Source organism: Helianthus annuus, chromosome 1 (genome assembly GCF_002127325.2).
Source record: "Helianthus annuus cultivar XRQ/B chromosome 1, HanXRQr2.0-SUNRISE, whole genome shotgun sequence".
NCBI classification, from domain to species: domain Eukaryota; kingdom Viridiplantae; phylum Streptophyta; class Magnoliopsida; order Asterales; family Asteraceae; genus Helianthus; species Helianthus annuus.
The window spans coordinates 30,624,607-30,635,377 of record NC_035433.2 but is presented as its reverse complement, the minus strand read 5'-3'; the positions used below and the strand labels follow the sequence as shown (position 1 = coordinate 30,635,377).

At 36.9% G+C, this 10,771-nt stretch overlaps 2 protein-coding genes across 3 annotated transcripts; one reads left to right on the top strand and one right to left on the bottom strand.

Moving 5' to 3' along the window:
- Positions 1-3,501: 3,501 nt before the first annotated feature.
- On the top strand, positions 3,502-5,773 carry LOC110944188 (probable xyloglucan endotransglucosylase/hydrolase protein 8). Its single transcript, XM_022185901.2, has 4 exons — positions 3,502-3,732; positions 3,813-3,913; positions 4,692-4,894; positions 5,253-5,773. The coding sequence occupies exons 1-4, from the start codon at positions 3,537-3,539 to the stop codon at positions 5,653-5,655; spliced, it is 903 nt and encodes a 300-aa protein (XP_022041593.2). The 5' UTR covers positions 3,502-3,536; the 3' UTR covers positions 5,656-5,773.
- A 1,126-nt stretch (positions 5,774-6,899) lies between these two features.
- Positions 6,900-10,512, bottom strand: LOC110944196 (protein translation factor SUI1 homolog). Of its 2 annotated transcripts, none has more exons than XM_022185908.2 (5): positions 10,333-10,512; positions 8,204-8,320; positions 7,905-8,110; positions 7,211-7,264; positions 6,900-7,133 (listed from the first exon to the last, which is right to left on the bottom strand). In XM_022185908.2, exons 2-5 carry the CDS (start codon positions 8,238-8,240, stop codon positions 7,089-7,091), a joined length of 342 nt encoding a protein of 113 aa, XP_022041600.1. In that variant the 5' UTR covers positions 8,241-8,320; positions 10,333-10,512; the 3' UTR covers positions 6,900-7,088. The 2 variants fall into 2 exon arrangements, with proteins under 2 accessions (XP_022041600.1, XP_022041615.1); XM_022185923.2 differs by having other exon boundaries at positions 8,204-8,303; positions 10,333-10,506.
- Between the last annotated feature and the right edge of the window lie 259 nt (positions 10,513-10,771).

The following is a 10,771-nucleotide window of genomic DNA, read 5'->3' as shown; positions in this document are numbered from 1 at the left end:
ATTATCAACTTTATGATCAAGTAAATATTAATAAGAAAAGAAAAACATTATTAAACACATAATTTCTTATTGGCTTAGACAAAATATTATGAATTAAGAAAAGAAAATGATATTAGAAAAAATCTTGGTGAAGTACTAGTCATGTTGCATCAATCCTTATAATTATAAGAGGAAAATACCCGGATAGTCCCTGTGGTTTCGCCTTTTTTCACCTATAGTCCCCAACTTTCTAAAACTACCTGAATAGTCCCCAAGTTTTCATTTTTTGTTCCCGGATAGTCCCTGGGTCTAACTTCAGTTTGTTTTCTCTGTTAAGAGGGTGTTAAATGACAAAAATACCCTTTCCTTAAAAGGCTAAACCATAGGGACTATCCGGGCATCTTCTTCATTTTTATTTATAAAACCCCACCACCACACTTCATCTTCAACCTTCACCCACCATCACCCTCCTCCACCCTCCACCATCGCCGGCTGCCAGTCATCCAGTGCCTCCGGCCGGCTGCCGGCCATCCAGTGCCTCCGGCCGGCTGCCGGTCATCCTTTTACAGAGCCGACAGCCGTGCAAACCACCAACACCCAACACCACTTACAGCCACCACCGCCTTGAATTTGCAGCACATTTTCGTCTTGAAAAACATTTTTCCTATCGCTTTTGATCGGTTATTAGCCTACGAATCACCTGACGGTTTCCTGTTTGGTGTTTCGCTTCCGAATCTTGTTTGCGATTGTCTCCCGTTATGATTCGAATTCGAAGAGGCGTCGGTTAATGACTCGCTGTTCCAGTTAACGTATTCATCCTCTGTTGCCCAAATTGCTTGATCACCCATATTATCAATTCCAGTTCTTGGTGCCCCTCCAGTAATTATTTGAACAACATTTCCACTTTCTTGACAGTAATCCATTTTTTATACAGACAAATCCCTAAAAAGCTAAAATCTTTCTTCAAAAAAACTAATTCCAAATAAATTTCAAGGCAAAACCCTAACAAATTTTCACTATTTTCAAGGGTATTAATATTTTATTGAAAGTTACAGAATGATATCAAGATTCTGTACATACAATTGAAACTTCATCACCGTAATCGAAACTTCATCACCGTAATCGAAGATCCGAGTCCATCACTAGCGTAGAAATGAAATTTCTCTAAGTTGTGGTGTTCGTCACAGGAGATGGGGGTGACTGCCATAAGCGGTGGTGGTGTTTTGAGTTTAGAGAGAGGCATACGGTGGTGACAGGTTGCGGAGATGGTGGTGGTAGCGGTTTCGGTAGTGACAGGGTGCATTCGAAGATGGTGGTGTTTGTTGTTGGAGGTTGGAGGGGGTGGTTGTAGTTAGAGGTTGGAGGTGGTGAAGACCTTAGGGATTGCCATTTGAGGTTGTTGTTTTAGGATCCCACTGTGTGTCTGTTTGTTGGAAAGAAAAGGGTTTTAAAGAGGCGCTTCGATCGCTGGATCAGAAGAACGAGGGGGAGAGGAGAAAAGGGGGTGTGCGGCGATGGTGGAGGGTGGAGGAGGGTGATGGTGGGTGGAGGTTGAAGATAAAGTGTGGTGGTGGGGTTTTATAAATAAAAATGAAAAAGATGCCCGGATAGTCCCTATGGTTTGGCCTTTTAAGGAAAGGGTATTTTTGTCATTTCACACCCTCTTAACAGAGAAAACAAACTAAAGTTAGACCCAGGGACTATCCGGGAACAAAAAATGAAAACTTGGGGACTATTCAGATAGTTTTAGAAAGTTGAGAACTATAGGTGAAAAAAGGCGAAACCACAGGGACTATCCGGACATTTTTCTCTAATTATAAAGTCTCAATGGAGATGTAATATAATAGTATATAATGTATTCTTTCATTTTTATTGCTAAACGCAATCCTATCCCATCAAATGTTTCCGGCTTTCATTTATATCTTTTCATAACAATTTACAATACTTCGATTGAGATAAAAGAAAATAGTTGGTTGTCTATTAGAGACATACGAAATTACTCTTTTGTTCAAATGAGATTGTACTTGACAAAAAAGTGAAAGTTATGACTTATAATTTTCATTGGTCACGATCCTAAAAGTTAATTTACCTTTTTAAATGTGTTATGGTAATTTCATAATAATTTTACGCATACAACTACAAGATACATGACTTTGTAGTTGTACATAAACTTACTAGTTTTCAGAAAAAAAAAAAAAAATATAGAGATATAGAGAGATAAAACGATGACTTAAATTATTTGGAAATAGAAAATATATTAATATATATTCAATTGATATAGTTAAAAAGAATAAAGCCCAACAATGTCACGTTCTTTCATGTAACATGTGACCTACTGGCTTACTACCTCCACCCGGACGCAGCCTGGATCTTCCATCTTCCTATATCGATTTTCTTTTAATTTTTGTATAATAATAAAATACATATTATTTTCAAGCAAATATTAAAATATATATAGAGAGAGAGAAAACTCTTGTTCCATGTTGGGGAAATTATTTTCTTTTGTACATGTTTAGCAAAAAAGGATGTGTTAGTTGTAAATGATACATATTTTAAATTATAAACACCATTGAATATTAAAAATAAAATAAAACTAGATAACCGGTTAAGTTTACGCAATTAAACTGGTCAAACCAAACCGCTTTTTCTTTCGATAACAAACCTTTTACACCTAAATATCAACTAACGTTATATTCGCAAGTATTTAACATACACCATTTTTGTTCAGGAACAATTATCATACCACTAGAGCACTAGGTTATAAGTTAAATCAAACCACTTATCAATTTAGGTTTATAAACCATTTTTCATGGTTCACAACTTATAGGGGTGTAACATCGCCTCGTTTAAGAAGAGCTCAAGCTAAACTTGTTTTGAGCTTTTCTAAGAATATATGTTATGGTTTAACTAAAAAATGCATTAAAGCCTTGCTACGAGATAATAAGGCCTTAAGTAACCTACCCTTTAATTAAAAAAAGTGTAAAATTTGGCATCACGTGATTAGTTCAAAAAAAAAAAAAAAAAAAAAAAAAAGCCTCACTCTTTCTCACATACCCTCACCATCTATCTCTGTATATGCTCGTTAAGGGGGGCAACGCCTCCCCTCTTGGCAACCCCCTTTAGTGGTCTCGTTTTGGTATTTGGTATATAGCGCCATATCAAGGTGAGGTGGCATGGGACGCCACCTCACAACAAAGAATCTAAAGGTTAGCCTCAGTTTGTAAGTAGTTTTACAAGTTTAAGTTTAGCTCGGATTAACTAAAAGTTATATAAATAATAGGCCAATTTTGATCCAAACTTGTTCGTTAAACGCAGTGGCGGCTTTGATGGTGTGCGGGAGGACCTCTGCACAAGGACAGTGATTTCAAGGGGCACGTATTTTTTAGAAAAAAATCCGATATATATGTATGTTATTTTTTTTTAACTGTAAAAACTATTTGCCCAAATGACAAAAACAAAGAATCACCATAATTATATTGTCTCTCACATCACATAATTATAATAATATGTATGTATATATAAAGTCACGAGAGAAAGCTTTCACTTGGTTCAACACAATGGAGAAGAAAGCTTCAATGGCATCGGCTGCTGCGATCTGGTGCATGCTCGTGTATCTGGCGATGGCTGCATCCATGTGTTCCGCTGAACCAAAATCTTCATTTGAGGATAATTTCAGCATCATGTGGTCTGAAAATCATTTCAAAACCTCTGAAGATGGTCAGATCTGGTATCTTTCCTTGGACAATGACACAGGTGATCATTGTTATAGTTAATCGTATGGTAAAATTCTTTATCTTGAATGTGGTCAGAGTTTGAGTTATGAAACTAAACAGGTTGTGGGTTTAAGACAAAACAAAAGTACAGATTCGGGTGGTTCAGTATGAAGCTTAAGTTGGTCGGAGGTGATTCTGCCGGAGTTGTCACCGCTTACTATGTATGTCTTCTTTCCGGATCTTTGATTTTTTATTCTCAAATCCTTAGTTTCTATTAAAGTAATAAAAAGATGGATCATGATTATACATTTATACCTATATATGTATTATAAATTTCATTTTTATAATACATAATATATAATAAAGTGAATTTCAAAGATTTTCCTGTATCATTGTACCTATTTTCAGGCGCTGTCCTTTATGTTTAAAATTGACGAATTTTATTATTTATGTTTTCATATCATACACGTTTTATCCTTTAGGTCTAACCCAGTTAGTTTTTTCAGTTAAATTTGGTCATCTGCAAATGGCATTTTTGTCAATTCAAAGGTTGCAGAAGCTTGGAGCTGTAAATCTGCCATTGAACTTACCTTTGAATTGACAAAAATGCCTTCATGTGCAAAGCATATGACCAAATTTAACTGAAAAAAACTAACTGGGTTAGGCCTAAAGGACACAAAATGTGTATGATATGAAAACATAAAGGAGAAAACTCGTCAATTTTATACATAAAGGAGAGCGCCTGAAAATTGGTATAAAGATAAAGGAAAATCTTGAAATTCACTCTATAATAATAAAAAGCTAAATGACCAGTTCCAAGTTTCAAACAAGAACTGTGAAAACAAAATTCAAACCAGTCAACTTGCTTTGTTTGGACGGTTAGGTAGTTTTCTAACGGTTTGGGAAGCTTATTAACTTTTGGATTTAAAGCTAAATTTATGTACCATTTTAGCATAATTTTAGTGTTTTACAAGATGATTAATTTTGTGCATTATGTAGATGTGTACGGAGGATGGTGCAGGGCCAACAAGAGATGAGCTTGATTTCGAGTTTCTTGGGAACCGAACCGGTGAACCGTATTTGATCCAGACCAATATCTACAAAAACGGGACTGGAAACAGGGAGATGAGGCACAAGCTTTGGTTTGATCCAACTCTTGAGTACCACACTTATTCCATCTTGTGGAATTCCCATCAAATAATGTAAGTTAGCTAAATATTTGGGTCGAACATTTTTAAATAACGGGTCGAACGGGTTGAAACAGGTAAACCATTAACAGAAAATGGGTTAATCCATTATGGTTCAATTGGTTTATTATGTGAACACTGGGGTTATGTTTGGTTAACCCAACTCATTTTGTTCAAATTGTTTTTTTAAATAAATGGACCGGGCTCATGTCGTTAACAAACTTGGCGGATGGGATCAATCATGTCATTTTTCAGCTGGGGTGACAATTTCTGACACGACACGAAAATAATCATGTTCTTGTTTGTCGTACTCAACCCATTTGAGTAATCCTTAGTTGAGTTTTATATCATTTTCTTTGAACAATGTCAACAGATTCTTTGTGGATAGAGTCCCGGTGAGAGTATTCAAGAACGCCGACTACGAGAACAACTTCTTCCCAAATCAAAAACCGATGTACTTGTTCTCGAGCATATGGAATGCTGACGACTGGGCAACGAGAGGCGGTCTTGAGAAAACAGACTGGAAAAAGGCGCCGTTTGTTTCGTCATATAAGGATTTCACTGTTGATGGGTGTCAATGGAAAGAGCCTTACCCTGAATGTGTTTCAACTACGACGGAACATTGGTGGGATCAATATGAAGCATGGCATCTTACAAAAGATCAGAAACTGGATTTTGCTTGGGTTCAAAGGAACTTGGTGATATATGACTACTGCAAAGACACTGAGAGGTTTCCTAAATTGCCTGAAGAATGCACTTTGAGCCCTTGGGATTAGATGCTTCCATTTTTTTAGTTTATAATTATTCATAATTTGTTTGTATTATTCATGGTTATAATTCTATTTTTGTTTGGAAATACTAAGAATTTGTTTTAAAGAAAGTTGGTTATACTTGTCTTTTTTCCCCAAAAGCTCGTGGCCGTGATTTAAAAAAAAAAGCCCCTAAACACGCCCAATCATGCCCCACTCCCACCCCCATGGGCGTTTTTTTTTTTTTTCAAAACCACGCCAAACATCCAATTGTTTGGTCAATCACATGCATTCTTTCCTATGATTGCCCAATACCATTTTTTGGATTTTTTTTATTTAATTGTTTAAGACCCCTTTTTAATATAATGTCCACATCCACACTACACCCATTTAGACTATCCACATCAAGGATGTTTGTAGGTGATTCTTAGCCTATGTGGAGGGCATTTGTGAGAGGGATGGATTAGTGGGTGTTGTAGAGGATGACATGAAGGGTGTTCATTCTTAAGGATTCTTGAGGAAGAATGGTGAAGAATGAGGGAATGGTGGGTCCTTTCTTTTTTTTTTTTTTTATTTAGTTTAAATTTAATAAAATAATTATAATAAGGTTGTTTGTGGGAAGGATATATATGTTATTGTTGTGGGTAAAAAGTGTTTGTGGGAAGAATAAGTGAAAAGCTGATGTGGCATGCTGATTAGGCTGTTTGTAGAAAGGATAGCCTTTCACTGATGCGGATAGTCTTAGAAAAACGCCCAATGATGTCCCTTGCTGACTGTACTGCCACATGGCGGAAAACTGTACTATCATATGGCGGAAAACGCCCAAGGGTAGGGTCTTCATTCACCCAAATCACTACACATGGTCTTATATTTGACTTCTGATCTGACGACTATTAGTGGATGGCTGAAGGTCACCGGTGGTGTGAGTTGTGGCAACTGGTACGTTAGAAAGTTTAAGAGAAGACCTAAATTAACCCAACCCTACAAATCTCATATAAATAAACCCAAAATGACCTGTATCAACCAATTTCTTATAAGAACTGGCCATGTGTAATTCGCACAAGCTGCATTTCACCTCAACACTAGCCATTTTGATCCACTGTAGAAGTACAAACAAACCCAAGCAGACAAAAATGACCTAAATCAACCAGCTTTTTAGAAAATAAGTATCGGGTGGGTCTGTATACATAAACGAGCACCACGGTTTCAAACCTGATATAGATGCTTACACTCCCGGGTCAGAAAAAAAACGATCAGCAGTGTTCCGAGCAAAGAGAATATCAGAATTGATAAATTATGATTAACCACCATGAGGTTACAATCATCAAAGATTCTACAAGCTTTGTAATGTTGGAAAACAAGCATAAATATCAAAAGGAGAAACAGGCACTAAAGCAAACACAATTGACGAAACAAGTCCCAATGAAAGCGTTATCAGATGACAAATTGACAATCAGCATTTAGAAACCATGAATCTTGATGCGCTCTTTCTTCACGATTCCAGCCTGTTTAGAGATAAGAAAAGGAGAAATAAGAGACAATTTTATGTGATATAGCAGTAACTAGTGCTGAAATTCATTACCTGAACAAGAAAGGTGGACACGTTTTTCCTCTGATCACCTTGAAGTTGGATGACCTGCATTATAGCACGATCCAAACCATCAAACCAAATTTTGACTAATTAACCCCACTATGGGTGTAAACAAGCCCAGATGTTCGAGAGCTACTCGTTATCGGCTCAGTTAAAAGCTCGAACAAGCCCGAGCTCGTTTAGTTATCGAGCCTGAGCTCGAGCCTGAAATACAAAGCTCATTTAGGCTCGCGAGCCCAAACAAAAAAATTATTTATTTTTATATATAATATAGTAATGATGATAACATTGGCGAGCCGAGCTTTGGCTTGTTTAAGCGATATTAAAGCGAGCTCGAGCCGATTTTTTAGCTCGTATAAGGTTGTTCTTAAAAATAGCTCAAGTCGAGCTCGAGCTTTGGGTTTTACTCGTGAGCCAAGCTCGAGCTCAAATAAGTAGGCTCGAACCAAGCTGAGCTCGAGCTTCATAAAAACATGACGAGCCAAGCTCGAGCCCAATCGAGCTCGGCCTCTGCCAGGCTCGTTTACACCCCTAAACCCCACAGTTTATATTATTTATACAATAGGTGAATAGGGAGGTAAAAGACAGTATTTCTAGGAGTACAAACATAGTGTTTCACAAGCCAAGCCAAGCCAAAGATTTAGATACACCATAATTATTACAATCAAAAGAAATGTTTGCTTACTTGACCAAGTTCTGGATCTTGAACAACAGTACCATTGCAGCAAAATTCTTTTTTGAGGTCCTTAAGTATCTTATTGTAGCTGAATTCTTTCTTCAACCCTTGAACAGTTGTCAGGCTTTTCCTACCATTTCGTTGTTGTATACGTATATGAACGTATTCTTTGGACCCTGCACTTGAGTCCTCTGCATTTGCCTCAGCGAATGGATCTGCCCCAAAAAACCAAAATCATATACAAGTTCAGATGATCTTAGGAATCACTACAATATTCTTTAGATTAAAAATAGCGAGGCTAGACATACCAAAGGCGCTTGGAATCTGAAGGTCGATCTCAGACATGAAATTTGAGTACTAGGGTTTGTAGCAACAAACAAACAAGCAAGCAAGCAATGTTCTCTATTCCTTCAGAAAAGTGCAAACTGAAATATAAGGTATAACACAATCAGCTTGTAGCTACTAAATGCATATTAAATTTGAACACTTTTGAGGAATACATGTCAAATGTCTAGAATTCCCATCAAATAACGTGACAAAAAATAGATGATACTGTAGACTACAATGAAAGACGCTAGGCCATAGTTATCGATAGCGAATAGCGACAAATAGCGACGAGGTACCTATATGCTGCGTAGCGATAGCGACGAAATAGCGCCCGCTATTTCGTGTTTAGCGATAAGGTAGTTAAAAATTTAAGAAATAAAAAATAGCTATTTATAATTTTTATATATATATATAATGTTAATTTTATACTTTTTATGTATAAATTTTGAAGTTTAAGAACCAAATGTAAACTAGTGATGATAGAGGGGGTTAAATGTTAAAATACTCAAACTAGTTTTACACAATTATGTAAATTTTTATAAGTTTTAGGGACTATATGTTAACTAGTGAAAAGATAGAGGGGTTAAAGGTTTAAATCCAAAAAGTTATTTAACCCTAAAAGCTAAAACACGTAAACACGCAGCCGCTCTTTTCTCTTCTTCTTCCTCCTGGCTTCCGGCAGGTTTCCGGCAGAAATTACAGCACCAGAGCCAGAATTCGTCGTCGGAATCTCGCTATAATCATGCTATGGAGTCGCTAAGTAACATATTGCGAGATATGGTCGATTCACTACGAAGCGCGCGATAGCGAACACTATCTTCGCTATCGATAACTATGCGCTAGGCAAACACAAGACGCAAAGGGTGAGCCTGTCGCCTAGGTGCAATGGCTAGGGCATTTTAAGCAAGATGCACAGTATAAAAGGCCAATTTAGTGGTTGTAGACATGTTTTAGGCTTGGTTCCAAACCCTATTTAGATGTTTCAGCCTGATGGATGCAAGGCACTATTGATGTGCCTAGGCGAGCGCTTGTGCGACTTTGATTACATAGGAATCAACAGGTGCTATATGAGTATTGCTATAAGTGTATGCATACTGTTAAAACCGGCCGAACCATCTAAACCTAACCAAGTCTTCCGCTGGTTTGATTCATATTTATACCATGTTGTCAAAGCCGCAGGCGAGGCAAGGCGCATCGGCCTTGCCCGGAGCCTAGGGCGCAAGGCGCAAAAAAAGCGTGGGCTTTTTTAAGAAAATATATAGAGAAAAAAATATAAAAAATATGTTATGCTTTAAAAATAAATAAGATTCCACATATATATATAAAAAAAAAAAAAACTATTATATATGCCATTTACGATCATGTAGCTAATAGTTAGTAGCAAAAGTTTAGGACTTATATGTTGGAAGTTTTGGGTATGTGAATGAAAGTCTCAAAAGGTGGTAAATACTTTGTCCCACATTGGTTGTTTATAAGGTAAAGCCTTTACTACTCCATTGTAGCTTTAAGACATCTTTTACCACAAGTCTTACCCGCACGCAGGGGTGCAAAAAAATGAGTTTCTGAACTGGAATTTGGTTGAACTCGTGCGTGCCCGCACGACCTGCGGACACGAATGGAGCTCCAAAAACCGGGGCCCGCGTGAGGCAGACAATTTGCAACATGGAACTAACTGTTTAGCCTTTTCTATTCATAATTTTTTTTTAATTTGAGATATGAGGACCATGTTTATAATTTAAAACAATATTTAATATAAATTAAACAACTGTTTTTTTTTTTTAAATAGAAGCGCAAAACCAAGCGAAAGCTTACAAATTTTAGATCCTTATCAATTACTTACAATATCAAAAAAAAAATGCAATATGAACCAACCCTAAAAAGATCACATGAAAAAAAGAACAAAATATTAGCCCTAGTAATTTCATAAGCAGCAAAAACGCATACGAATTCAAACGGTTGGCAACAAAAGGATTGATTAAAAATCTAACGATGCCGGAAGAACATAATTTAATGAAAAGCATCGTAACTCCTAAATCGCAAAAGAATTCATCAAATCATTACACAATAGATCTAATGTAATCGGTGCTCAACAAATTGAAAGAAACGTTACCTGAATGGATCGAAGAGGTGAGGAGATCGAATTAGGAAATTGAAGAGAGAGAGAGGGAGAGATGGATGCGAGATTAGGGATAAGCGTTGTATATACGCAACGCAAGGGCGTATGGCCGCTTTCTACGCCAAGGGTATAAACGTAAACTCGCTTCACAGTTGTTATCCACTTTGTTGCATTCACCCCCTCAAGTATTTACGGGATAATATAAAATAATAAGCTATGTCGCACGAAAACGGGTACGCGGAACCACAAAACATAAAGAGTTGATTTTCATTTTGCTCTCTATAGTTTGGTCATTAATTTTATTTCAATAGTTTAAAAATAGTTATTTTTATCCTTGATCTTACGAGTTTGTCGCCAGTTTGTTCTCTGGCTCTAACTCAGTTAAAACGTTCAATTAAAAGTATCGGTAGTTGCTCTAACTCAATTAAAACGT